A 25,371-nucleotide genomic window follows, 5' to 3' on the forward strand; every position below is an offset into this window, starting at 1 on the left:
TTTTAATTGATGTCTGTTGACTTGTTCAGAACTCTCAGACACATGCTCACAGGACTTTGTTTAAACTTGGAATCCCTTGCCAGAGAAACTCAAGAAGGAAAAAGCTGCATTTTTTTACATGTGGCTCAACCCTACCCCCCGACTCTCCAGCCCAGTGCTCTCCGTTTGAAATCATCTTTAGCATTCAATGGACTGAGGTATGTTGTATAATAATTGTGATTTACTCTAGTCCTGCTGGAACCCTTATTTATAGCTCACCTCATCTCCTTGAGGGCTCCAGACTGTTCACAGTGTGTCTGTTCACAGAATGCCTAGTGGACACTCAATATAATTTGCAGAATGACTGCAATGACTGAGTCATCTGTCTTATTAGGAAAAGCTTTTCTACTGAGTTCTTTCCTAGTCACAGAAGTTACTCATCAAATCCCATTTGGGATGAAACTGCTGTCCTTTGCAAATACTTAAGATATGCAAGCTTTGGAGTTTGCCTTCGTTTTTGTTTTTTTGTTTTTTGTTTTTTTCTGGGAGCACCGGAAGAGGAAGAGGCCATCCCCTTTTGTCTTTTGAGGCATATTAAATGCAGTCTTCATCCAGATTGAAAGCATGCACACAAAAAACAATTATCTTCTTCTCATTACAAGAAAAAAAATACACTCGAGCTAGTGTAAGTAATGAGGACTTTGTTGTAAGGGTCTCATGAAATCCTCTGAATCTGATGATATAGCTGGGGACTTATGGGAACTCAAATATCTGCAAGCAGATCACTTTTCTGGGTCTTTCTCAGAGTCTTGTCCTTACTTCTTTTTGCACATAAGCTGCATCTTCCCTGTGGAAATGAGCCTCTTCTACAGGCCTTTTGGGGTCTGCTTTCCCATAACTTTGGCTGCGCTTAACTTTGAATTTAACTATGTTTTTAATTTGGCCAAGAAGCCAATTCTTCTTCTTCTTTTTTTTAATTTTCCTAAATATATTTTTATTCATTTTATTTAAGAATAACACTAGTTGTTATTTTATCTGCCTATTTATTTATTTTATATATTTTTTATGAATATAATTTATTGTCAAATTGGCTTACATATAACACCCAGTGCTCATCCCAACAGTGCCCTCCTCAATGCCCATCACCCATTTTTCCCTCTCTCCCACATCCCCATCAATCCTCAGATTGTTCTCTGTATTTAAGAGTCTCTTAGGGTTTGCCTCCCTCCCTCTCTGTTTGTAACTATTTTTTTCACCTTCCCCTCCCCCATGGTCTTCTGTTAAGTTTCTCAAGATCCACATATGAGTGAAAACATATGATATCTGTCCTTCTCTAACTTATTTCACTCAGCATAATACCTTCCATTTCCATCCACGTTGCTGCAAATGGCACGATTTCATTCTTTCTCATTGCCAAGTAGTATTCCATTGTATATACAAACCACATCTTCTGTATCCATTCATCAGTTGATGGACATTTAGGCTCTTTCCATAATTTGGCTGTTGTTGAAATCACTGCTATAAAAATTGGGGTACACGTGCCCCTATGCATCAGCACTCCTGTATCCCTTGGGTAAATTCCTAGTAGTGCTATTGCTGGGTTGTAGGATAGTTCTCTTTTTAATTTTTTGAGGAACCTCCACAGTTTTCCAGAGTGGCTGCACCAGTTTGCATTCCCACCAACAGTGCAAGAGGGTTCCCGTTTCTCCACATCCTCACCAGCATCTGATTTGTTCGCTTAAGCCACTCTGACCAGTGTGAGGTGGAATCTCAGTGTGGCTTTGATTTGTATTTCCCTGATGATGAATGACGTTGAGCATCTTTTCATGTGTCTGTTGGCCATCTGGATGTCTTCTTTGGAAAAGTGTCTATTCATGTCTTCTGCCCATTTCTTCACTGGATTATTTGTTTTTTGAGTATTGAGTTTGGTAAGTTCTTTATAGATTTTGGATCCTAGCCCTTTATGAAGAAGCCAATTCTATTATGAAGTTTTTATGACCTTATGGCTCTAGATCCTAAGATGTAGATGATTTGGTCTCTCTTTCAATATCCAAAATTTCTAGGAGACATAATTTGAACAACCTAACTTGAGTCACGTGACCACTCTTGGTCCAGCTGCCAAGGGGATGCATCATACCCCTTTAGGGCAGTTAGCAGGGAAAGTTCTCCAAAAGGGGGGTGGGCAAGAGAAAATGATGGATATATCTAGATCAAGAACCTTCAAAAATTGCTCTGAAAAATGTGTTTTTAGAAGAAGGAAATACTTTTGTTTAGATGAATTGTCATGAGAACATTTAAAATAAAAATGATGAAAATTCATTCTCATTCTTTGTACCTAATACTACTTCACTTTTTATTGCTAAAATACATCTTCATCTCTGAATCTGCTATTTTTCTCCCACAAATTATCTTTAGAGGATAATTTTGTGAACCCTGGTCTTGTAGGTCCTAAGTTAGAAGCCAAATAACAAAGATAAATCCTTCGAACATTTCTTGTTCCTTCTGGCAGTTTCATTTGTAACGATCATTTGGCCTGAATTAAAGTGAGGTTAGAGATAGTGGAAATCAAACTCCAGGGAAAGGATTGAAAAAGCTGGGGACACTTTTGAGGCCTAAGAAGATAAAAGAGATTGTAAGTAGCCTTGAACTTTTCTCTGATAATTTACTCATTTAAAAATCTGCTTTCTTCAAAACTAATACATGAATTTATTGAAGAATTAGCTTTGTAAAATGCGGATAATCTTATATCTTAAAAATTCAAATAAAGACTGACTAGCAATGACTGTAAATGTGAACATTAAAAAAAATTTTAATGATACCATTTTAACTTAATTGTGTAAAATTTGTAATTTTAACGCCCTGTTACCAAGAGCTTGCTTCAATTCAGCCCCAAATATCCCACCTACATTTGGTGTGTTTATGGTAACTAATGTAGAAAGGCCAAGGGCTGCCAACTGATATTAGACCGTGAAACTTGATAATATGATATTTATTACACTGACATTGATCCTTTCAGTAATGAAATTTGAGAAAATTGGGGGTTAGCAGCCATGCAAAGCATCTTAATGTTGGCCTGCTTTCCCAAAGCAACACGCTTGGACCTCTCCCTCACCCATGCTGATGCAGGCAAACTTCCCAGCCAGCTGCACTAGTCCCTCTGGCAGCTAGGGCAGAATGCTCTGGGAGAAAGCTGGGTGTTGCAGACCTCCCGCAATAACGAGGAGAGCGCCCACCCTGAGTGGAGAGCGTGGGAGTCTGCGTGCGCATGCACATCTCTGCGCATATGCGTGGTGCCGGGTAGTGCAGTAGAAACAGAAGATTGAGCCCGTGGTCACTGGCATCCACCGGGAGAGAAACGGCTCTCTTTTCATGCTAAGGGGGAATACTGGGCCCCTCGAATGGCCTCAGAACCCCAAGCTCTTACTGGAGGGTTGACCCCTTCCCCCACCCCTCCCTATAGTATGTTATGAATAGGCGTCTTTGGCCCTGTGCTTTTGGCCACTTTAGGACAAGGAAGTATATCCAGTTAGTTAAATGGTCCTACATGCTAGAAGTGTATGTATGATGCCAACTATTCATGGTGTGGCCATATAAAAGGACATTCAGCCAATATTTCCAAGAAGTATAAATTAAAATATTTTTTAATTTAAAAAGTAATTACAAGGCATCATAGCATATCACATGGATTCTGGAACCAGATATTTTGAGTCTAAAGCACAGTTCTGCTGCTTACTACCTGTATAACCCTGGTCAAGACACTTAAATTCTCTATCCCTCAGTTTCTTCGTCTATATCATGAGGATAATGATCTATTTCATGTGGTTATTGTAAGGATTAAATATGTTAATTTGTATAAAGCCTGTACAACTGTGCCTGGCAATAATCAACAGTCTGTGTTGTTATTATCATTAGCTACTGCACTTCAAAACTAAGGCTTAGAGAGGTAGAGACTTATTAAAGGCCATGTGATGATCAGCCACAAAGTTCCTGTTTGACGCTGGGTTTTTTGTTAATACTCTAAATAAAACTTTGCTGTTTGCTTTTTGTTAATACTCTAAATAAAATCAAACTTTGCTTTGCTGACTCTGTGAAAGAAGTATAACATTATCCATATTTATCTTTAGTTATAGGCAGAGAAAACTAAAGAATGAAAAGTGACATTTTATACTAAAGGTGATGTTCCTTTCTAATTTGCCTTTTTTTTTTTTTTTTTGTCATTGAGCTGTCCTGACTTTACCGTCATTCTCTCTGCAATGACACGCAAGAGTAGAATCCTTTGGCTGTCCTCCAGGCAGGGTATACCCTTCAGATGCTCTAGAACCACACCACTCAAACAATCCCAGGGTTCAGCACAAGGTCTGGCACACCGTAGACACTCACTGTCTATTAACTTATTTTAAGTGATTGAATGTCAATATCTCTCCTGCCATTTTGACCTCATCACCTCCTGTTTCAAAACCTTCAACAAGATTTTTTTTTTTTTTTAAGTTTGAATTATTCATCCTGTGTTTCAGATCTTTCAGATATCTCGCCTGGAATGAACTTCCTTCTCTCCTTTTATGTAGTTGGCCCCTTTCACTATGCCTCACCTACTTTGCTTAATGTGTCTTCTTTGGCTATGTTCTTACTCATTTTTATCCCACACGTAGTACTAAATATAATACCTTCATACTTTAACATTTTGTTTACACTCAAATGTTTCTGCTCTCTTTCCATTGGAATTACAGTTGTAGGAGACAATTGGAGGTGTTTTCTCAGCCCACATCCTGCCTTCTCGCTTGCTCCCATAGCAGCCATGTTAGAACTTCATGGCCCTCACCCTTTAACCTAGGGTGGGACCAAGGGTGGTTTTTGGATTTTGGTTTAAACCGCTAACTTTTGGGGGGTTTTGTTTTGCAGTAATAGATAGCTGGTGTATCATTATCCTCAAAAGTTGCTGAATAAAGTCTCTAATTATGAATGAAAAACTATGCTTAGAGCTATCGACATTTCAACTTAATATCCATATGATTTTATTATAAAAAGATTATAGAGTGCAAGGAAGTTCTGTATTGAATATGATGTATAGTAGCAAACATATGGTGAGTCTGTGATAAATGCCAGAAAGATTATGAATTTTAAAATGCCTAGAGAAGGAGGGGAGGGCAAGGGATTTGATTTTTTAAGTTTTTGTTTTTTTTTAACTAGCTTTCAGCATCTGTTGGTCTGAACATAGATGAAGACACAGTTAATAAAACGCTTAGCATGTAATAAAATGTTCATTATTTCATAGAAGAAATAAATGTGGTTAGTTCGGCTAAGATTCTTTGCTTCCTTTTTATGTATTTATGGCTTGTTTTTGGTGAACTGCAGATCTTTGCATATTGACTTTAGTTAATCACAACCTAAGGATTGAGTGCAAGAGGAGAAAGACCCCTCCTATAACTGATTGGTGACCAAGCAAAGAGAAAGGTCAATAGGAACTTAAATTTACCAGGCATGTGGATTTTTGTGCATTGACACTTTTGATTTTGTGGGTCTTAACGTGTTTAATTTCCCCTTTACCGTGAATAAGGTGCAACCTTGGTTCAAGGTCCTTCAAAAAGAATGAAAAATGTCATTTTGCCTTATTATTTAGCTTAGGGGAATAGTTACAACATTTACCTGTTATCTGGTGCTCGTGCCGACTTTCACTGTTGACTGTGGGGATCAGTCCCATCTGTGCTGGGCTGTCTGTATCAGCATGCCCTTGGATTTTTCATGTGAACTGGCATGTGGTAGTGGAGATTAGGTCACTGTGTCTCATGTGTTGATTCTGCAGCTAAACACATCCAACCACTTGACGTAAGCAATTGTAATGGCTGAATCTAAAAGATCATGAAAAAGGAAGAATAAAACAAATGCATCCAGTGTGATTCAAGGTGGGAGGGACATTCATAAGCAAGTTGGAAGTGGATAAAACAGTAGATCAGCATTTTAGATTTAGCTTTCTGATATCAACTGATCTTTTAGTACTCCCTCATAATCATATAGCTGCGGAGCACCTGCCAGTGTACAGAGCATCCTCATTTGGATTCGTTTCTTATTTAGGTTCTAAGGTTCTAGTTGCTACAACTGGAACATCTCACAACTAGCAGGAAAGCCGGAGACTGCACAGACCGTGCCATCCAGAGTCCCATACCCTCCCTCTGTCCCTTGTTTTGGGATTAAGAGTTTACCTCCAAAATGTGAGCTCCTGGGACTCCTGGTTTCCTGCTGTCTTTCATGCACTTCTATCATTTGCTTTATCTGTCATGGTGCCATAAAATAATAGGTCCTAAATAAATATTTATCAAATTGACTTATTATTACAGGACTGCACAGAACAAGTACAGGAAGTTTTTAACACATTTACTGATTCATTTTTATTTAATATTTCCACATCCTCCGCCCTACAAAATTTGTCCTGTAGTTTTATTGAAAAAATGACAAGACTATACACGTTTTATTTGCAGCACCCAAGTTACTGTCACATGCATTATTTCATTTGATTTTCTCAAAAACTTTGCGAGATATATAGGCAGGCAATTATTCTTATTTCACAGATGGGATAAGTAAGACAGGAACAAAGGGATTAAGTGATATGGAACTGAGGTCTCTGGCTCTTAAACTTGCCCTTTCTTTACTCTTTTAGGATGCCTTTCTTCTGCCTCAGTTTAACCTCTTTCCATGTGTCCCCGGCTCAGTGGCGATTGACAGTAAGGAGGCTGTCTTCCAGGGCTATCTCATTGTTACAAGTATGCTTCATTGTCCACAGTAACTCTGGCCTTGAGCTAAGAATGGAAAAATTAATTCTTTAATCATCTATCGTGGAGCTTCTAAAATGTCTGTCTTGATTTTACATGTTATGGTCTCTACATAGGTACATAGGTAACATTGTTGGGTGATTTTGTTTTTATTGTTTCAACAACCATACCTAACTCTCTAGTGATTTATAGTATCACAGAGAAGCAAAGCAAATGTTCACATCATTATCCTGATGACCTGTATGATCTGGCTTCTACCTACATCTCCAACTTAATTTTATAATACTTTCCTGCTCATTCAGTAAGTTTAGACAACATGGAGTTCATTCTGCTGCTAGTATAGGCCAAGCTCATTTCTATCTTAGGACATTTGAACTTGCTATATCTTCTAGATGGAATATCATTGTTCCCTTGGATCTTCCACAGATTTTGCACAGGTGACTCTGTCTTGTCATAATTCCGCTATCTGCTCAAAGCCCTCCTTAAAGAGGCCTTTCCTGGTCTCCATGGTAGGTGGAAGGAGGTAGGTATAGAATAGTATGTTTAGTGTGCTTCTATTTCTGTGTGTTTTCTTAAATATTATTTATACAAATATATACAAGGAATAGCACTGGAAAGATACACAAGAAATTGATAACAGTGGTGTCCACTAGGGAGAAGAATGGCAGGATGAAAATGGGAGTAAAACATTTTTCACTCTGTTGTATTATTTGAATTGTTTACTACCTGTATGTATTACTTATTACAATAATTAAAGCCTCTTTAAAAGAGGGGGGGAAAGGACCTATACAATAGCCTAAACCTAATAAATTGGAAATATAACAGAAATAAATATTTAATATTTCACTTAGATTCAGTAATTCAGTTATACAGTTCCTGGTGAAATGTGTCCCGCTTAAAAGCAATTCACCTGACAAAAAGTTAAAATTTTATTGACCACAAGTTCAACATGACCCAACCATGTGTCTGTTTAGAAAGTGACTACCTTCACGCAACAGCAGAACGCACGTTTTTCTCAAGTACAAATAGAACATTGTCCAGGATAGGTCACACATTAGATAACAAAACAAATGTTAACAAATTTAAGGAGAGTGAAATCATATTCATGTTTTTTTTCTGACCATAATGGAATTAAACTAGAAATAAATAGCAAAGAAAATTAGAGAATTCACAAATATTTGGAAATTAAACAACATATTCTTGAATAATCAATGGGACAAAGAAGAAATTAAAAGGAAGTTACAATGTATCTTGAGACAAATGAAAATAAAAGTACCACATACCAAACTTATGGGATGCAGCAAACAGTACTAAGAGGGAACTTTATAATGATAAATGCCTATACTACAAAAGACATAGAATCTTAAATAAACAACCTAATTCTACCCCCACCCCCCGAGGAACTAGAAAAAGAAGAACAAACTAAGCCACAAGTTAGCAGGAGGAAGGCAATGGAGATTAGAGCAGAAATAAACAAAATAGAGAATAGAAAAAAATCAACAAAACTAAGAGTTGTTTTTTTTTGAAAACATCAATGAAGTCGACAAGTCTTTAGCTAGACTAGCTAAGCATAAAAGAGAAAGACTCCAGTAAATAAAATCAGAAATAAAATAAATATTACCACTTCTTCAGAAATAAAAAGGATTACAAAAGTACAAAGAATAACTACACCAACCAACAGGATAACCTAAAAGAAATAGATGAATTTCTGGAAACATGTAACTTATCAAGATTGAATTGTGAAGTAATAGAAAAGCTGAACAGACCTATAACTAGTAAAGAGATTTAATTAGCAATCAAAAACCTCCAACAAAGAAAATTCCAGGATGATGACTTCACTGGTGACTTCCACTATCTATCTATCTATCTATCTATCTATCTATCATCTATCTATGTATCATCTATCATTTATCAGTTATTTAATTAGGTTCTTTGTAAGAAATCTAGAACACCAATTTGTGAGGGTACACTCCATTTGTGAGAGAAAACACAAAGTGGATGTAGCCCTGAAGTTGAGGAACAGCTTTGTGGGTCCACAGCTTTCTGGTCAACCTTGCAGTGCTCTATAATCTCATGTTTCTCTTTCTCCGTGTGGAAGATCTCACCTTCCTGGTGTCTGAGTTTACGCAGCTTCTTCTTGAAGCAAGCCTCAGTGAGATATTTGGGGATTTTTCACATTGCTGATATCAATGGTGGAGGTGCCAGTGACAAATTTCTAGTGTGTTCTACACAGAGGAACTCAGTTGAAGGCTAGCAGTCCAGTCACAGATAGCAAGCCACTGCTCAGCTGCTTCAGGAAAACCACCCTCTTGCCCCTGTGGCACCCAATGAGGATGATCAAAATGGTCCCAGGGGTGATACTAGCTTGCAGCTTCCTCACATGCTGACTGAAAGGTTTTTAGCCGTGGCTCAACAGCTTTTGAGGCACATCTTCAGTAGGATTATACCTACGCATTCTGTCACCACCAACTGGTTTTGTGACAGTAGCAAGAACCCTCCCCTTCTTTTTCTTTTCAACCCTGTATTTAGCTGCTGAATACTTCCTCTTGCACATGGCCTTTCTGGAATACGTAGCTGATTGGGAATATCTGCCAATTCCTCTGACTAGGACAGGATTTCAGCTGCAGTGGGGCTTCCCCTTTTTAGGTGTTTTAGTCTTGAGGTTACTTTTTTTTTTTAAATGTTTATTTTTGTGAGTGGGGGAGGGGCAAAGAGAGAGGGAGACACAGAATCCAAAGCAGGCTCCAGGCTCTGAGCTGTCAGCACAGAGCCCCATGCGGGGCTTGAACACACGAACCGCAAGATCAGGACCTGAGCAGAAGTTGGACACTTAACTGACTGAGCCACCCAAGTGCCCCAGGTTTCTTCTCTTCAGTATTGAGCTTCTCAGCATTTCACCTGTCATCTTGCAAGATGGGAAAGAGCAATTCCACTAAACATTTAAGGAATTAACATCAATTTTTCTCAAACTCTTCCAAAAAGTTGAAGAAGAGGAAACACTTCCAAACTCATTTTATGAAGCCAGTATTATCCTGATACCAAAGCTAGAAAAAGAAAAACATCAGGCCAGTATCCCTGATGGATATAGATGAAGAAATTCACAACAAAATACTAGCAAACTAAGTTTAACAGCATATTAAAAGGATCATACACCATGACCAAGTGAGATTTATCCCTGCTGTATGAGGATGGTTCGACACATTAGCAGAATAAAGGATCAAAATCTCATGATGCTCTTAATATGTGGCAGAAAAAGCATTTGACAAAATCTAACACCGTTTCTTGATTGAAACAAAACAAAACAAGAAAAACCTCAAACCAGGAATAAAAGGAAGTTATCTCAACATAAGAAAGACCACGTATGAAAAGGCTACAGCTAACATCAAACTCAATGCTGAGAAACTGAAAGTGTTTCCTCTAAGATCAGGAACAAAGGGCAAGGATGTCCATTCTTGCCACCTCTATTCAGTTAGGCAAGATAACCAGAGTAGTTAGGCAAGACAAAGAAATCAAAGGCATCCAGACTGGAAAAGAAGTAAAATTATCTCTGCTCACAGATGACATGATCTTATATGTAGACATGCCTAAAAATTCTACCAGAAAAAAGCCGTTAGAGGTAATAAAAGAACTCAGTAAAGTTGCAGGACACAAAATCAATATACCAAAATTAGATGTGTTTTGATGCCCCCACAATGAACTATCTGACAAGGACACTGAGAAAACAATGCCATTTACAGTAGCATAAGAAAGAATAAAATACTTAGGAATAAGCCAAGGAGCCAAGAGTTTTACACTAAAAAGTACGAAACATCTATGAAAGAAATGAGAGAAGACACAAATAAATGGAAGACATCTCCTGTTCGTGGATTGGAAGACTTCGTATTGTTAAAATGTTCATACTACCTAAAACAACCTACAGATTTAATGCAATCTGTCAAAACCCCAACTTTTTAATAGAATAGAAAAAACAATTTTAAAATTCATATGGAAACACAAAGAACCCCAAATAGCCCAAACAATCTTAAAAAGAACAAATAAGAGGTCTCACACCTCCTGATTTCAAAACATATTACAAAGCTACAGTAATCAAAACGGTATGGTACTGGCATAAAGATAGACTTACAGACCAATGGAACAGAGTCCAGGAACAATCATACACAAATATGGTCAACCAATCTTTAACAAGGGTGCTAAGAAGACACAATGGAAAAGGAGAGTCCCCTCAATAAATGTGCTGGGAAAACTGGATATCCACATGTAAAAGAATGAAATTGGACCCTCATCTTACACCATACAAAAAAATCAGCTCAAATGGATCAAAGACTTGAACGTAAGATCTGAAACTGTAAAACTCCTAACAGAAAACAAAGGGGAAATGTTTTATGATACTGGTCTTGGCAATGATTTCTTGGATTTGACACCAAAAAGCACCAGCAACAAAAGCAAAAAGAGACAAATGGGACAACATCAAACTAAAAAGCTTTTCCACAGCAAAGGAAATAACCAACAGTGTGGAAATGCAACCTATAGAGTGGGAGAAAATATTTGCAAACCATATGTCTGATAAAGAGTTAATATCCAAAAAACATAAGAAACTCATATAATTCAATAGCAAAAAAAGAAATAACCCAACTTAAAAGTGGGCAAAAGAACTGAATAGATATTTCTCCAAAGAAGATAAACACCAGATATATGAAAAGATGTTCAACATCACCAATTATTAGGGAAACGCAAATCAAAACCACAATGAGATATCTCACACCTTTTAGGATGTTCACGATCAACAAAACAAAACAACCCCCAAAGTAGCAAATGTTGATGGGGATGTAGAGAAATTGGAACCTTTGTGCCCGCTCGTGGGAATATAAAATGGTGCTGCAATTATGGAAAACTAAAGGGAGTTTCCTAAAAAAAAATTAAAAATAGAACTAACTATATGATCTAGCAGTTCAACTTCTGGGTGTTTACTCGAAATAACTGAAGTCAGGCACCCAAAGAGATCCCCACTTTTGTGTTCATTGCAGCATTATTCACAATAGCCAAGTGGTGAGGACAACCTGTAGCTGTCCTGTAGGCCCACTGGCAGATGAACCTCTAAAAAAAATTGTAGTGTATACATAAAATGGATATTACTGAGCCATAACAAGAAGGAAATCCTGTTTTATGCCACGTCATAGGTAAACCTTGAGGACAGCTTGCTAAAAACTAAGCCAGCACAGAAGGAGAAATAATGCACGATTCCACTTATACGAGGTATCTAAAATTGTCAAACTCACGGAAGTAGAAAGTGCAATGGTGGTTGCCAGGGGCTGCGAGGAGAGAGAAATGAGGAATTGCTGTTCAAGGAGTATAAAGTTTCGGTCATGCAAGATGACAAAGTTAGGGAGAGCTGCTGGACAGCACTGTGTTTAGAGTTAACAATACCATACAGTACTCTAAAAAAAATCTGTTGAGGGTAGATCTCATGTTATGCGTTTTTTACCATGATAATAAAAAGTGGGTACACCTCACAATAGCAATCAAAGAAATGCAAATAAAAAATGATCACCTGTCACATTAGCAAGGGTTTTAAAAGCTGGTGAGAGTTCCCTGAGGCAGCTCTCTCATTTACTGCTAGTTACAGTGTAAATTGGCAGGCATAACCGTTTTGGAAAACACTTTGGAAATATGCATCAAAGGGTCTTAAAAGTGTTTGTACCCTTTGATGTAATAATTTTACTTGTAGGAGTCTGTTCTCATGCAGCAATAGCAAATGCAAATATGTTTATTTATAAAACCAAAATTTAGAAATCTTCCCAATGTTCCACGAGAAAAGAATGGTTAGTAGAAGCTGACATATATGATAAAACAACAAAAATGTTTATGAAGTTTATTGACAAGAGAAAACTCACAATATAACATGAGGTGAAAACGGGGGGAGGTAACAAGCTGTATAAAGGGTGATTACAAATCATATTATCACTGCTCTGTCAAAAAATTAAAAATAAAAAAGATGAAGGAAATCCACAAAAAAATGTCATAAGGCTGTTTTCTGGGTAATGAGACTATGGATGACTAAAATAAAATAAGATTTTAAAGTATCCTTTTACTCTTTTAAGTCTGCAAACATAAACATGTAAGGTAGAATATAGAGTGATCAAAAATTAGACTCTTTCTTCTGGAAGTACTGGAAGGTTTTTGATTGGCTTCATTCAGAGTATGGTTAAGACAAGCAAACTTCTTCACTAAATGTTTTCATTCTAACTTAAAAGAGGTAGACATCACAGGGAGAGAAATCAAGAGAAAGCCTTACATTATTTATTTGTGTAGTAAACATATGGCCTTTAGTAGCCCAAGAAATAGCATCAACTCCCTGTGGGATGCAGTGAGTGGGCCATCCTCTTTAGGAGAGTAGTTTAGGAGAGATGTAAATGGAATGGCAAGCAGGGAGGGGATGGGCGGGTCTGCCCTGGCAGCTAGGTCGGTCAAACCCACCGTGGCTTTCGGTGGGTTGGCAGATGGCACAGCCAGATTGTCCCATCAGCCTGAAGCTACAAACTAAAACAGTTACATTCAAGAAGAGATAAATTTATGCTACAACCCGATTCCTAATACTAGCTAGGGATGGTAGGGGTAATGTTCCAGTGGGCTTAACTTGTGAGCAGAAAACTCTAAAAAGGATGGGCAGAGAAAGGTGCAAGCCGCCTTGCAAAGGGACATAAGTCACCAACTCTGAAAAAGTTAAGTTTATGCCCCACTGCTCTGCTCCCCTCCCATCGCTGCCATTTGATACCACGTAAAAGTGTTCCTTTACTGGGACGCCAGGGTGGCTCAGTCGGTTAAGCATCCGGCTTCGGCTCAGGTCATGATCTCGTGGTTTGTGAGTTCCAGCCCCATGAGGAGCCCCATGATGAGCCCTGCATCCAGTCCTGCATCCAGCCCTGCATCCAGCCCTGCGTCCAGCCCCACGTTGAGCCTCCCATGGAGCTCCATGCTGACAGCTTGGAGCCTGCTTCAGATTCTGTGTCTCCCTCTCTCTGTGTTCCTCCCCCACTCACACACTGTCTCTTTGTCTCAAAAATAAAGATTAAAAAAAGAGAGTGTGTGTGTGTGTGTTCCTTTACCTTTACCTTTGTAAGTTTCCTTGAAATCAGAGAACGCAAATTTGCAGACCTTGAGCCCAATGTAGTAAAAAAAAAAAAGTGTTAAAAAAAATCAACTTGAATGAGTTGCGTGACAGTTGGAAATTGGGAAATTTGGCATAAAATTTCGGATATGGGCTTTAAGAAAAGTTAAATTTAGCAACAGTGACCTGTTATTGTCACATGGTAACCATTATCTGCAGAAGAGCGATGCTCATTTTAGATGGCACAGGCTCGCCAATTTGCCGCAGTCCTCACTCAGCCCATGTGCTCATTTGGATTTCCACTTCTGGCGGCTGTATACATTCCTGAGGCTTTCAGGTCTGGGAGTGATTTATAAACCTGGTCTTCAAGCCCTGAGCTGCCTAGGATAAAAGTCTCCCCTGATACAAAAACTTATTCAAAGCAACAGTTCCTAAATAATTCTGATAAAGACAGACCTGCGTCAGAACTATAAACATGCTCAAAGACATGCTGGGGGAACAGAGAGCGCTGCCCTTCTGAAAATCAGGGGCACCATGGGCGGACAGCTAGAATGAAGAACCTTCGAAGACTGGGACATCCTATGGGACACTCTCAGGCTAGTGTTTGGAACTTAGTAGGAGGTTAATAAATATTTGTTTCTATCTTCCTAAGAGCAGATGCAGAGCACAGCAAGGAGGAAATGGAGCCAGAATAGTGTAATGCAATGCACAAAAGCACAGCATGCCAAGAGAGAAGGAGGGAGGAGGTAATTGCAGCCTAGAGAGCAGTAGCAGCAACAGAACAAGCCTGGAGAAGTTAGAATGACAGGGCCAAGTACTATAATAACAGGGGACTGCATAACTATGGCATGATTCCGATAGATCTTTGCTAGTAACACTTCTACATGGTAAGTAGAAGCATAGAGTCCACAGATGAAGGTAACATTAATCAAACAAATTCAGACAGAAATTCACATCAAAACACTAGTGAGAAGACATTTAACCCGTTAGTGAAGGATTGTTGGTTTAAAGTAAAACAGAATATATATTTAAAAATACAGAGAATTTATAAAATGTGCAGAATAGCTGTATTCAGTTGAAGTGTAGAATTTCTGTACTTAGCTGAAACAGGTTAATGGTTTCACTGTTGTGTGTGTGTGTTTGGCTTACCAACGGTGTAGCTATAGTTATTGAAGTAATTTATTTCTAAAGCCTCAATTAAAAAAAATCAGTTAATAACTGAAGTAAAATTTTCTGAAGCATCATGTAACTGTAGTAATAACGTGTCAGAGAATGTTAGGCAAAGGGTGGCAAATGGCAGAGTGGAAGGTGATAGATGTAATTATTTTTTTTCTAGCCCTTTCCTTAGGGTCACGGCTAATCAGTCATTGTTTATACACAGGGTAGCTTTTGCAGTATTTATTTCTTTAAATATTTAGCAGACTTGGGAGGCAGTGACTGGCAATAATATGCAGTTTCCAGCATGTTACCAGTGCTTAATAAATGGTAAAACAATAAAATCCTGCATGATGAAAAACAGCAGTGAGTACATCTATTATACCCCAAACCATATTAAAGCCATAGCATAGTGCATTGTCTACATTATGGTAATAAAGGAACATTTATATTCACTAAAAAGTTCACCCAGGTAAGTTCCTCTTAAATTTCTTAGGGTAGTGAAAGAGGGTATGAGAAAAGTGGATGGAGTATGGATTAAAAAAAAGAAAAGTAAAAAACCCAAAAACCAACCCCCCCCCCCTTTTTTTTTAATCCTGTGGAACTTTGCTGACCACAAACAGGGTAGCTATACCCTATACACTGGCAGGGTGCTCCAAGTGCCTTCAAAACTCAAAACTCCCTCTAATCCAGCACCAATTAGCAAAACTCTCCAGATTTCTAGATACCTCCAAGCTTTGAAAGACTTGATTTTGGAAGAGGAGGAGGCGCCCAGGTGCGTGTGTTACAGATGTACACAATGGCACCGAGAAAGCAAATGCTCTCTAACTCCGAGAGGAAGTTCTTTTTTTACATCTAAGGAAACCCGGGACTGCTAGGCTAGGCTTGGGAACCTCGAGGACTGCGTTTCCGGGATCCTTTGCAGTTTTCAGCAGCTAGAGAACTGGGTTGCAAGGGCTGAGAACCCCTTGCTGTAAGTTTGGGGAAGGAAGCGAGAGAAAAAAAATAGAGCTGCTCCTTTAAGAACTTCCTTTCCCTTTTACTCTATGTTTACATAACACGGGGGCCGATCCACCGCGGGGCCCGAGGGGGGCGGGAGAGGGTGCTGGCCGCCCCACGCGCCAGAGGGAGGGGGCGCGGGGAGGGCGGGGGGCAGCGCGGCTTCGGGCGGAGGGCCGGGCGGTTCCCACCTGCCCGCGCGCCGGCGGGGCGGCTCAGCGGTCCTGCCCCCGCCCCTCCCCCGCCCGCTGCCCCCGCCCCTCCCGCGCTGGCTTTCTCCCTCCCTCCTTCCCTGGCGGGGCTCCGGCGGCGGCTGCGGCGGCGGCGGCGGCGCTTGGCGCGGGCAGGTCCCCCTGCTGCCCGGTCCCATTTGTTGCCGAGTCCTGCTCGGAGCGGCGGCGGCGAGCGGAGCTCCGGGGAGCCCGGCGGGGCAGCCGCACAGCCACGACGGAGCAGCCGCGGGACTGGCCGCCCCGCGCCCCCTTCGCCGCCGTGCCCTTCCCCGGCGCGCTCACCCCGTTCTCAGGATGGGATTGTAGCGGCGGCGCGGACTCCGCGGGGATCGCGGCGGAGGAGGCGGCGGCGGCGGCCGATCGGGGCTCCATGTTTTCCCCCGGCCAGGAGGAGCACTGCGCCCCCAATAAGGAGCCTGTGAAATATGGGGAGCTAGTAGTACTAGGGTGAGTCCCGAGATCTCCGAGGCGGCGGGCGGCGAGCGCTCCGGGCTGGGTGACTGCCGGGCGCCCGCATCTCCGAGCGGGGCCAGGAGGACGGCTCGGGCGCTCTCTGGGGACGGCTGGGGCGCCGGGGGCGGCTCAGGGGCCCGGGCGGAGCTGTGCTCCCCATCAGCGCGCGCGGGGTGCTGCAGAGACCACCGAGACGCGCCTTCCCGGCGGAGGACGGCGGCAGCCGAGGAAGTGGCGGAGCGGGGCCGGCCTCGGGAAGGGAGGGACTGTGGCGACACCGCGCCCCGCGAGGCGCAGCGTTCAGGGACCAAGTCCCGGTCCGTACCACGGGGGACCCCTGCTCGACTTCCCCGCGCGTCCTGGGTCGGGGAGGGTCGCTAGGGACCGGGCCAAGGCGCCACCGTCGCAGGCACCTCGCGGCCGGAGGAGATCCCCCAGTTGGCGAAGCTGAAAAGCCGGTGGAGCCCGGTCCCCGGGACCCCTCTGCCCCGGGGGACTGTGGTCTCGGGTCCCGGAACTCGGAGCGCGGCGCTGCGGGCTTGGCTGCCGCGGGCAGCGAGATCTGCGGGGTGGGTGTCCGCGGGTAGCGCTTTGCATATTGTTATGGTGACCGCCGCGGGTAGCCGCAGCCGGGGGCTGTGAACTGTCTGTGACCTGGGCGGGCAGGCCGGCCCTCAGCTTTCCCAGCCGCCAGTGTCCGGGGGTTGGGGGGGGGCAGGGACGCGGCTGCGCCTGCCGGGGCCCCGGGGCGCGGGGCCGCATCCCCTCCGTCCCGGGCCGCGGCCTCGCTGATGTGCTCCTGGCGGCGTGGAGCTCGCCCGCCTCGGCTCCCTCTCCGCTTGTGAAAACCACATTTTGAAGATAGTAATTATCCACAATCGTTAAACGGCGGCAATTAGAGACTTCATCTACTTCCTGAGTTTCCTTGTGACATTTCTATTGTTTACCCTTAATAAGCCGGGAGAGAGGCTTCGTAGGATTAAAGCAGGATAAAGTGGGCAGTGAAAGGGGAGCAGAATGGGGAGGAGGGAAGTGCAGGAAACTCGGGAGAGGAAGCAACTTGGATTTAATATTTAGGAGGAGAAAGGATTATTTTCTCCTTTGGATGTGTCACTCCTGGGAACCGCGCTTTTGTCCTCTCTCTTGAAAGACCTGTGTTCAGACCGTCATCTGTGCTGATAGGTAGGCTTCTCACACATATGAGGAGCCACGGGTATGGAAAAACTCAGGGAACTCTGAAAAACGTGTTTTGATAACTGAATGCCTTGAAGTAAGTGTGGGCTTAAAAATAATTTTGAAGAGAATTTTTAAGAGAAGCTTCCAGACACCGTACAGCTGGAAGTTGTCTATTCCTCCTCACTTTGTTGGTACAGTTGCTACAGTATTAAGTGGAATAATATTGGAAATCTCATTACCTATTTTGAAGTTTGCAGATAAGCGGTTTTTGTCATCTGCATCTGAATTGTGCTGAAAAGACAGATGTCAGAGTTCACCGGAAGGAGGGCGGAATGAGGGAGAAAGCAGGAGGTTAGCTGGTCTTATGTAACTTCAGCCCAACCTAATTTTGTGGAGTTTGATTTTGTTTGTGTGTCTGGCTTCAAAGCATGTTTAACATACTCTGTGAACCTGACAGGAAAGATTAACTTATGCCAGAACTTTATTTCATTATTTCCTTTTGAGGAAATCATTGTTGAGATGTTTCAGAGAAGCAGCGTGTGAGTGGGCCTGGAGAGGTTTTGCGTTTCTAGCTGGAAGTGCAGGGCATTCCAAAGCCGTGGAAAGGATTTATACCCAGGATTGTCTTGGTATCATAGGCTTACTCTAAAGTAGGCTATGTAAATGCATTACTCATTGCATGTGCTTTGTCCCTGACTAATGGTTTTCCAGGAGACACTAAGTATGACATAGTTGGCACTTGAATATTTTGGACCAGACGCTCGGCAGTTATATGTGCACCTATTATGTGCCAGCACTGCTTAGGCATTGAGGATCCAGCAGTGAACAAGGAGCTTTCATTTTAGTGTGGAGGGACAGGGTAAGCAGAAACAAACGAGTAAACAAATGGATAATAAATGGCGATGTCAGGTGTTGCCAAATTTTCAACAGAAGGAGGTTAACTTAGGGAATGTCTGCCCCAGGTAGGTATTGCTTTCTTTAGCTAGGGGGTCAGGGCAGGTCTCTCTGAGGAAGTGAAATGTGAGTTGACATCAGACTACTGAGAAGATACTGGTCAGGTTTTTGAATACTTGAGAAGAATTGTTCTTTTCTTTTTTTCCTTCTTGCTTGCTTTCTTTCTTCCTAACTTCCTTCCTCCCTTCCTTCCTTCCTTCCTTCCTTCATGCCTGCTTGCTTTCTTTCTTCCTAACTTCCTTCGTGACTGCCTGCTTGCTTGTTTTCTTTTCTTTTCTTTTTTCTTTTCTGTCTTTCTTTCGAGAGTAGATTTCTGACTCTCTAGAAATATCAAGCACATTGAAGAATGCTGGGGAAATAGTGAGTAGTAGGTAGACTCTAACGAGACCCTTACTTGGCTCAGTTAAGTGTTTGACTTCAGCTCAGGTCATGATCTTGCAGTTTTTGAGTTCGAGCCCCACATCAGGCTCTGTGCTGGCAGCTTGGAACCTGGAGCCAGCTTCTGATTCTGTGTCTCCCTCTCTCTTGGCCCCTCTACTGCTCACGCTCTGTCCCTCTCTGTCTCAAAAATAAACATTAAAAAAAAAAAAGAGAGAGACCCTTACTAATTCATATCCTATCCATCGGATTCAAGACAGTGCCCTCTTAAAACAACAATAACAATCAAACATCAACTTTGCATATCTGATCATCTGGGATGTAAATATTGGTAAAGAATTTCTAGTAGGTTTTCTTATTGATAAAATTAGTGTTGATGTCTAAAAATGACCAATATTGATATTGATAGAAGCTTTTGCCTTTAAAACACAGTGCTTTTTTTTTTTTAAGCTTTTGTGTAACTACCTTTTTGTTTTCCTCTAAATTTCTCCTTTTTTCTTTTCTCTTTTAAATTTCATGGTAAAATGTTAGTGAGAAATCCTGGCAAGCAGACTGAGGAACTATATATATATGTATATATGTGTATGTCTATATATGTGTATACTTATATATGTATGTGTGAAGAGGTTTATATGTATAGCTATTTGCATATAGCTATATGTCTAAATCCATATGCAAATATGGGTCTTTCACATACTGTACAGTACTAAGAGAATTGCCAGGTAGTTAGGATGTTAGTTGGGTCATCACCTTTTTGGTGGATTAATGGAATTTCGTTATTTCTTGATTCCAGCCAATGAATGTGTCATGCCACCATCCCTTGTTGTGCCCATTACGTAATTCAAAGTAGAGAAAATGACTAGTCTGACCGTCAGGTCTTTCTTGCTATTCCTTTTAAGCCTAAGTTGGGGAAGTGTGTCTGGATTTGAGAGTGTAGTGGAGAGAGCATAAAGGTACAGTCAGGAGACCTGGATTGAATCTCTGCTTTCTTGCCAACCAGCGTTGTGACTTTGGATTAGTCTTCTACCTTCTCTGTCTAAAGTGATAATGAAACATGATTGGATTAGGTGATCTTTAAGGGCCCTTCCTGGTGTATACCCTGTCATACTGTTCCTTGGTTTAATGTGGAAAATGCATAGTTAACATTCTGTGTGTTAATTTTGAATATTCTTGAGGTGATGGTGCTAGAATTCTAATGGGAACTGACTTTAAATAGCAGAAAAGACCAACGCTGTGATTACTTTTTTTGAAGTAGATATGTGCAAAACAGGGTTTTTAAAAAAGGTGGTAATGGTATGCGTATATTTGGCTCATTGGTGTTTGATTATATGTTAAGACATTCAGATTTGGTACGACTTTCTGTTCCAAACGTAAGCAAGGCAATAATGTTTTGAAATTAATCTGAATAGGCTACAAAAGCCAGCATAAGGAAGAGATAATCCGAAGATAGGATTTTAGACCTGGAAGGGACCTGCGAGGTCATGGTGTGTGTTTAGCCCTTTTATTTTACTAACGAAAAAGAAACTGAGGCTCCAGAAAGGAAGGAGATTTGTTCAAGTTCACAATTGAGCTGGATCACTGCACTGCCGGGTCACTGTTTTCCCACTTCAAGGCAGACTCCAGCAGTGCTGTCAGTTTCTCAAAGCTTCAGACTTTTTGTAACTTGCATGGGGGAAGCTGAATCCCTTTCTGGATTCAGTTTGAAGCATGCAGCTCTCTTGCTGACTCAGGACCCATCATGGTTTTTTGGAAAAATATTGCACAGTTGAGTGGATAATATGTTTTGCCAGGCTTTATTTTTAATTTGATGCTTCACCAGATATATTTTTATTGGCTCTTCCAAACCCAACCAAGGGGTTTTAGGGTCCTTCAGGAAGCCCTTGAACTTGGGTGGGGGCGGGATGCATCTCTATTTTCACTATAGTCAGACTGAAATTTAGCATTTCATGAGTATAGGCAACAAATAGAACTGCTGCTAGCTTTGTTATTTGGTGCATGAATACAGAACTGCATACATTATCGTCTCGTAACTTAAAACCGTCTTGATAACTAAGTATAATTATTTTCACTTGTAGTCCTTTGTATTTTATTTTATGCAATTAAACCATTTTTCTGAGAAGGGCTCAGTAGGTTTTGCCAGACTGCCAAAGGGAAGTCCTTGGCACCTAAATGGGTAAAAACCTCTACAAATGTGTACTTCTAAACATGACTGAAAATGAAGTATTTTAGTGGAAACTGATCAAGGTCTTCAAAAGGCTAAAAGGTCAGGGATGGGTGGGGGGACCTGCCTTTTTTCTTTTGGATGGCGCAGCATTCTATCGGATAAGACAAAGGACACTGTTGCTTGAACAGTTTATGGTCTTTGTTTTTTTAAACAAGCAGCTCCAGATTTCTATATGCTGTTTTTGTTTTAACTTTGGCACTTTGCCTTGACTACCCCTCCCTTCGGTAGTAATAAGAAACCTTAAAATATACCCTAATACTTTTCCTTTTCTCGTCCCCCTCTCTAATTTGGGCCCAAAGACTTCAAACGCTAGTATCCTTTATAAAGTTAAAGGTCTTTTTGTTTTTCATAAATAAAACAAAATCTTTACTGCCACTCAGCATGTGGGGTGATCTGAAGAGCTCAGATCTGTTCATGTGGATGGAGTGTCTAATTCTGTAGGCTATTAAGGGTCATGATGTTACTAGCTTTGGGTTGCTATATTTTGCTTTACTAACTTTAGCCTTGTTTGGAGTATGTGGCTGTCTGTGTGGTTTCTCGTCTGGCTTTCTCAGATTTATTTCTCTTTTTAACACATCCAGATTGACACCTTTGTTAGGACTTCTCATTTTTGGTTGTATTTCATCATGTGATCAATATTTGGGGATGCTTTATATATATAAACAGAAATAAAACCAGGCTGATCGAGAGCCCAGCAACTTTACCAAACATATTTTGTCCAAGAGGTAAAACACAAACGCACAAAACACCAAAAAGCCAAAAACATACCAGTTGCCGATTTTGAAGGAGACCAGTATTGTCACGCTGGTGCAGTGAGTTTATATCGCTGTGCAGGGATCAGCAACACAGCCTCCTGGAAGTAAGCGTGTGGGGCTGTGGGCTGGCTTTTGACTGGAGACAACAGCAACTTGGTGGACCTCATTGGTACCGGAGAAAAATAACTGAAAAGGAATTTTTAACGTCGTTTGCTTTAAAGAAAGGTTTCTCCTGGGGCGTGCAGAACCTATTTTATAGAGAACAGTGAGGGTAAGAATGAGTCAGTTATTAGTTCTTACTGAGTGTATTGTCATTTCAGCTTCTGGAAAATAAAATGATAAGAGCAGAAAGTGCTTCATGTTTCGTAGCTTTGTCTTAATCAGCTGTTCTCAACCACTGTCTCAAACGACCTCATTTGTGATGATCAGTTTTGAGTTATGTGTCCAGTAACTTATGACAAGTAATAGAGTGTTGATGTTTCAAATGACTCTGAGATGTCTCTTTAATAATGCCATTTTTTTACCCACTTGCATTCTGATACGTTTTCTCAAATGGGAGAGAGAAGGGGTGGAGCTACATGGGGCAAGCCAGGAATTTATTCATTCAACAAATATTTATTGGGTGTCTTCTCTTCCAGGCACAGGGGAGTGAGACAGGGCGATCACGTTCCCTGCCCTCGTGAACTGCTGTCTTACTCTTGTCACAGCTCCTTAGTGAACAGCCATTGCCAATATGTTGTTCATTTATTTAGCCTACGAGTATTTGAGCATCTACTCGTGTGGGATGCCGTGCTTGGCACTAGGGGATGCACCGATGAATGAGACTGGTACAGTTCCTGCTACTTTGGAGCCTGTAGTCCTGTCAGAGACATAGAAGGCAGTCTGCAGAGCAGAGGGTCACCTAACACCGTGCCGGAGGAGGAGAGCATGGCCAGGAGGAGGGAAGAGGGAAAGAATGCTCTAGGCACTGCAAACTAGGATTGGAAGACCCAGAGGTGAAGTGTGCATGCTCCTGTAAGGAAGGGGGAAAGCCCTGCGTAACCACAAAGAGTGGTTGACTGAAATCACAGGTGAGGCTGGGGGCAGGCATAAAGTCATTGGACTTAGTCAATGACTGGGTCCTTGGAAAGATTTTGGGCCTTATCCTAAGGGCATGGGAGCCCGTAGCAGGGTTTTCAGCTCTGAAAGGGGAGTGGAGAAGGCACTTTCACAAAGGGGGGATGCGGCCTTGGGAGAGGGAAAAGGAGGTGCAGGGAAGAGCGGACTCCAATGTGAGCCAGCTGGCAGATGTTTGGGTTCTAGATTCTGGTTCCTGTCCCTTGTGAGACCCAGTTGCACCCCCTGCCCAGAGCTCTGTGTGTTTGGCTCTTCGTTCAGTGTCGAAAGTTCTGATGGGGAACCCGCACTGCCCTAGCACTGCCGCAGACCGAAGCCGAAGCCGGGGAGATAGAGGACACCCGGGCAGTGGGGAGTTTACCTTTTAGTGGGAGGGGTGGGGCCTGTGCAGGAGCCAGCAGACACATAGCTAAAACATGCCATTTCAGAGGGTGCTATGGGGAAAAGAAGCGGGAGAAGGGGGAAGAGAGTGAGCAGGTTGGCGTAGGGGACTAGCAGGGTGAAGAGCTAGGGATAAGGCCCTTGGAGGCCCTTGGAGGCTGAATAATCAGCAAGGGCTTTTCTGAGAAAATAATCCCGAGTCCTCTGAGAGCACCCACATTTTTCAATTTTTATTTACTGTTTTCTGTTTAAGCCACCCTGGGTGGGTTCCTCTCTTATAGCCAAAGCATTCCGAGTATTATATTAGCTAAGGATGCAGAGTACATAAACAGACTACCAAAGGGAAAATAGAAGTGAAAACAAATATAAGGACATGTGTCTAACATCCCTAGAAACCAACGCGGTTCAGTCCACTGTGCTGTTGCCGTGTGCCCAGACTGGTGATGGCATTCCACTAGTGTTCGTTGAAATTACCTGGCTTTCCCTTAAAGTTTGCCCCTGGAGGGCGGAGACCCCCACCTCTACCTGCCTTGGAGTGTCAGGCACACCTTTTCAGGTGTATGCTAGGTACTTACCCGGTACCTGGAAGGAATGGATTTCCGTGACATCTCCAGTGCCCCGCTCGCTTGGCACAGAGGAGTCCCGGGGCTCAGGGAAGGATTTTGGATTTGGAAGGAACACTGCAGTTCTGTAGCACAGCTGCACTTGTGTAAACAACCCTCCCAACCGTAAGAGCCCACAATAAAGGCTCCCTGCAATACTAAACATCCACTTTACTGACATCAGATATTCCATTTCAACTTTTGTTTGTTTCTCTTTCTGTCAGTCACCTAACAGTCATTTTGTCACCTGCAGAAAGTTCTGCCTTGAAGGGAAGCAGGCCATCTGTTCTGATTCCCCCAGCTGCTCTGAGCTGCATTGCAGTGCGCCGTGGTGGCGTTGAAAGGCTGTGGTCATTAGTGCCTGTTAATGATGGCTGGCAGCACTATGGAATACAAGCCTCTTGGACGACAAACCTAATAAATATGCATCAGGGGTATTTTTCAGCGTCAGGTTTAAGACTACTGCAAGTCGTTCTTGATTGAGGTTTTATTTCCAGCCATCCACATAATGCGTCTCACTCTCAAACATTTAACTGTTCGTTCCCTGCTTTTGTGCTCACGCAGGATCTCCTTTTAGGATAAGAATCATTATTTCAAGCTTTGTACTTCCGTTCTAATTGGTGCTAGCCTAACAAAATCCAACCAAAGCAGGCAGTTGTGTGTTTGGCTTCTGAGCTGTTGGGGTAAAACTGCTGTTTACTATTACCAGGGGCCCCTGCTCTTTTCCCATCCATACCTGGAATTCTTGTGCTTCCTGCTATGTGGTTAGAGAGCACTCTTCACAATCAGAACTTGTGAGGGGTAAGCAGTTAGGATTTCTGGAGCACTTGATTGATAAACTGATTACCTTGAGGAGGGGCCCTTATTGCACAGGGACCATAGACACAAAAGAGTGTGTTTCACACCAGATCCCGGAAAATTACACAGACCAGGTCTGTGCGGTAGTACATTAGGTTACACTACCATTTGGGTGCTTTCGCTAGTACATGCCCATGGATAGAATTCAGAATTGGAATCTGTACTTTTGTTTTTTGTTTTTTTTGGTAGAGATTAGTCTTTATTTTTGAGAGAGAGACAGAGACAGAGACAGAGAGGGA

The 25,371-nt window shown here is 42.0% G+C and overlaps 1 protein-coding gene and 1 pseudogene across 1 annotated transcript in view; one reads left to right on the plus strand and one right to left on the minus strand.

Moving 5' to 3' along the window:
• Positions 1 to 8,686: 8,686 nt before the first annotated feature.
• On the minus strand, positions 8,687 to 16,607 carry LOC128772835 (60S ribosomal protein L6-like; annotated as a pseudogene).
• Positions 16,121 to 25,371, plus strand: part of PELI2 (pellino E3 ubiquitin protein ligase family member 2) — a 196,725-nt gene continuing 187,474 nt past the window's right edge. Inside the window, exon 1 of the mRNA XM_019451718.2 lies at positions 16,121 to 16,682. Within this exon, the coding sequence (XP_019307263.1) occupies positions 16,606 to 16,682 (77 nt within the window). The 5' untranslated portion in view covers positions 16,121 to 16,605. The remainder of the gene's footprint in view (positions 16,683 to 25,371) is intronic.

The sequence above is a fragment of the Panthera pardus genome, unplaced genomic scaffold (assembly GCF_024362965.1).
Source record: "Panthera pardus isolate Hobbes unplaced genomic scaffold, ASM2436296v1 HiC_scaffold_24, whole genome shotgun sequence".
In the NCBI taxonomy this organism is placed as follows: Eukaryota; Metazoa; Chordata; class Mammalia; order Carnivora; family Felidae; genus Panthera; species Panthera pardus.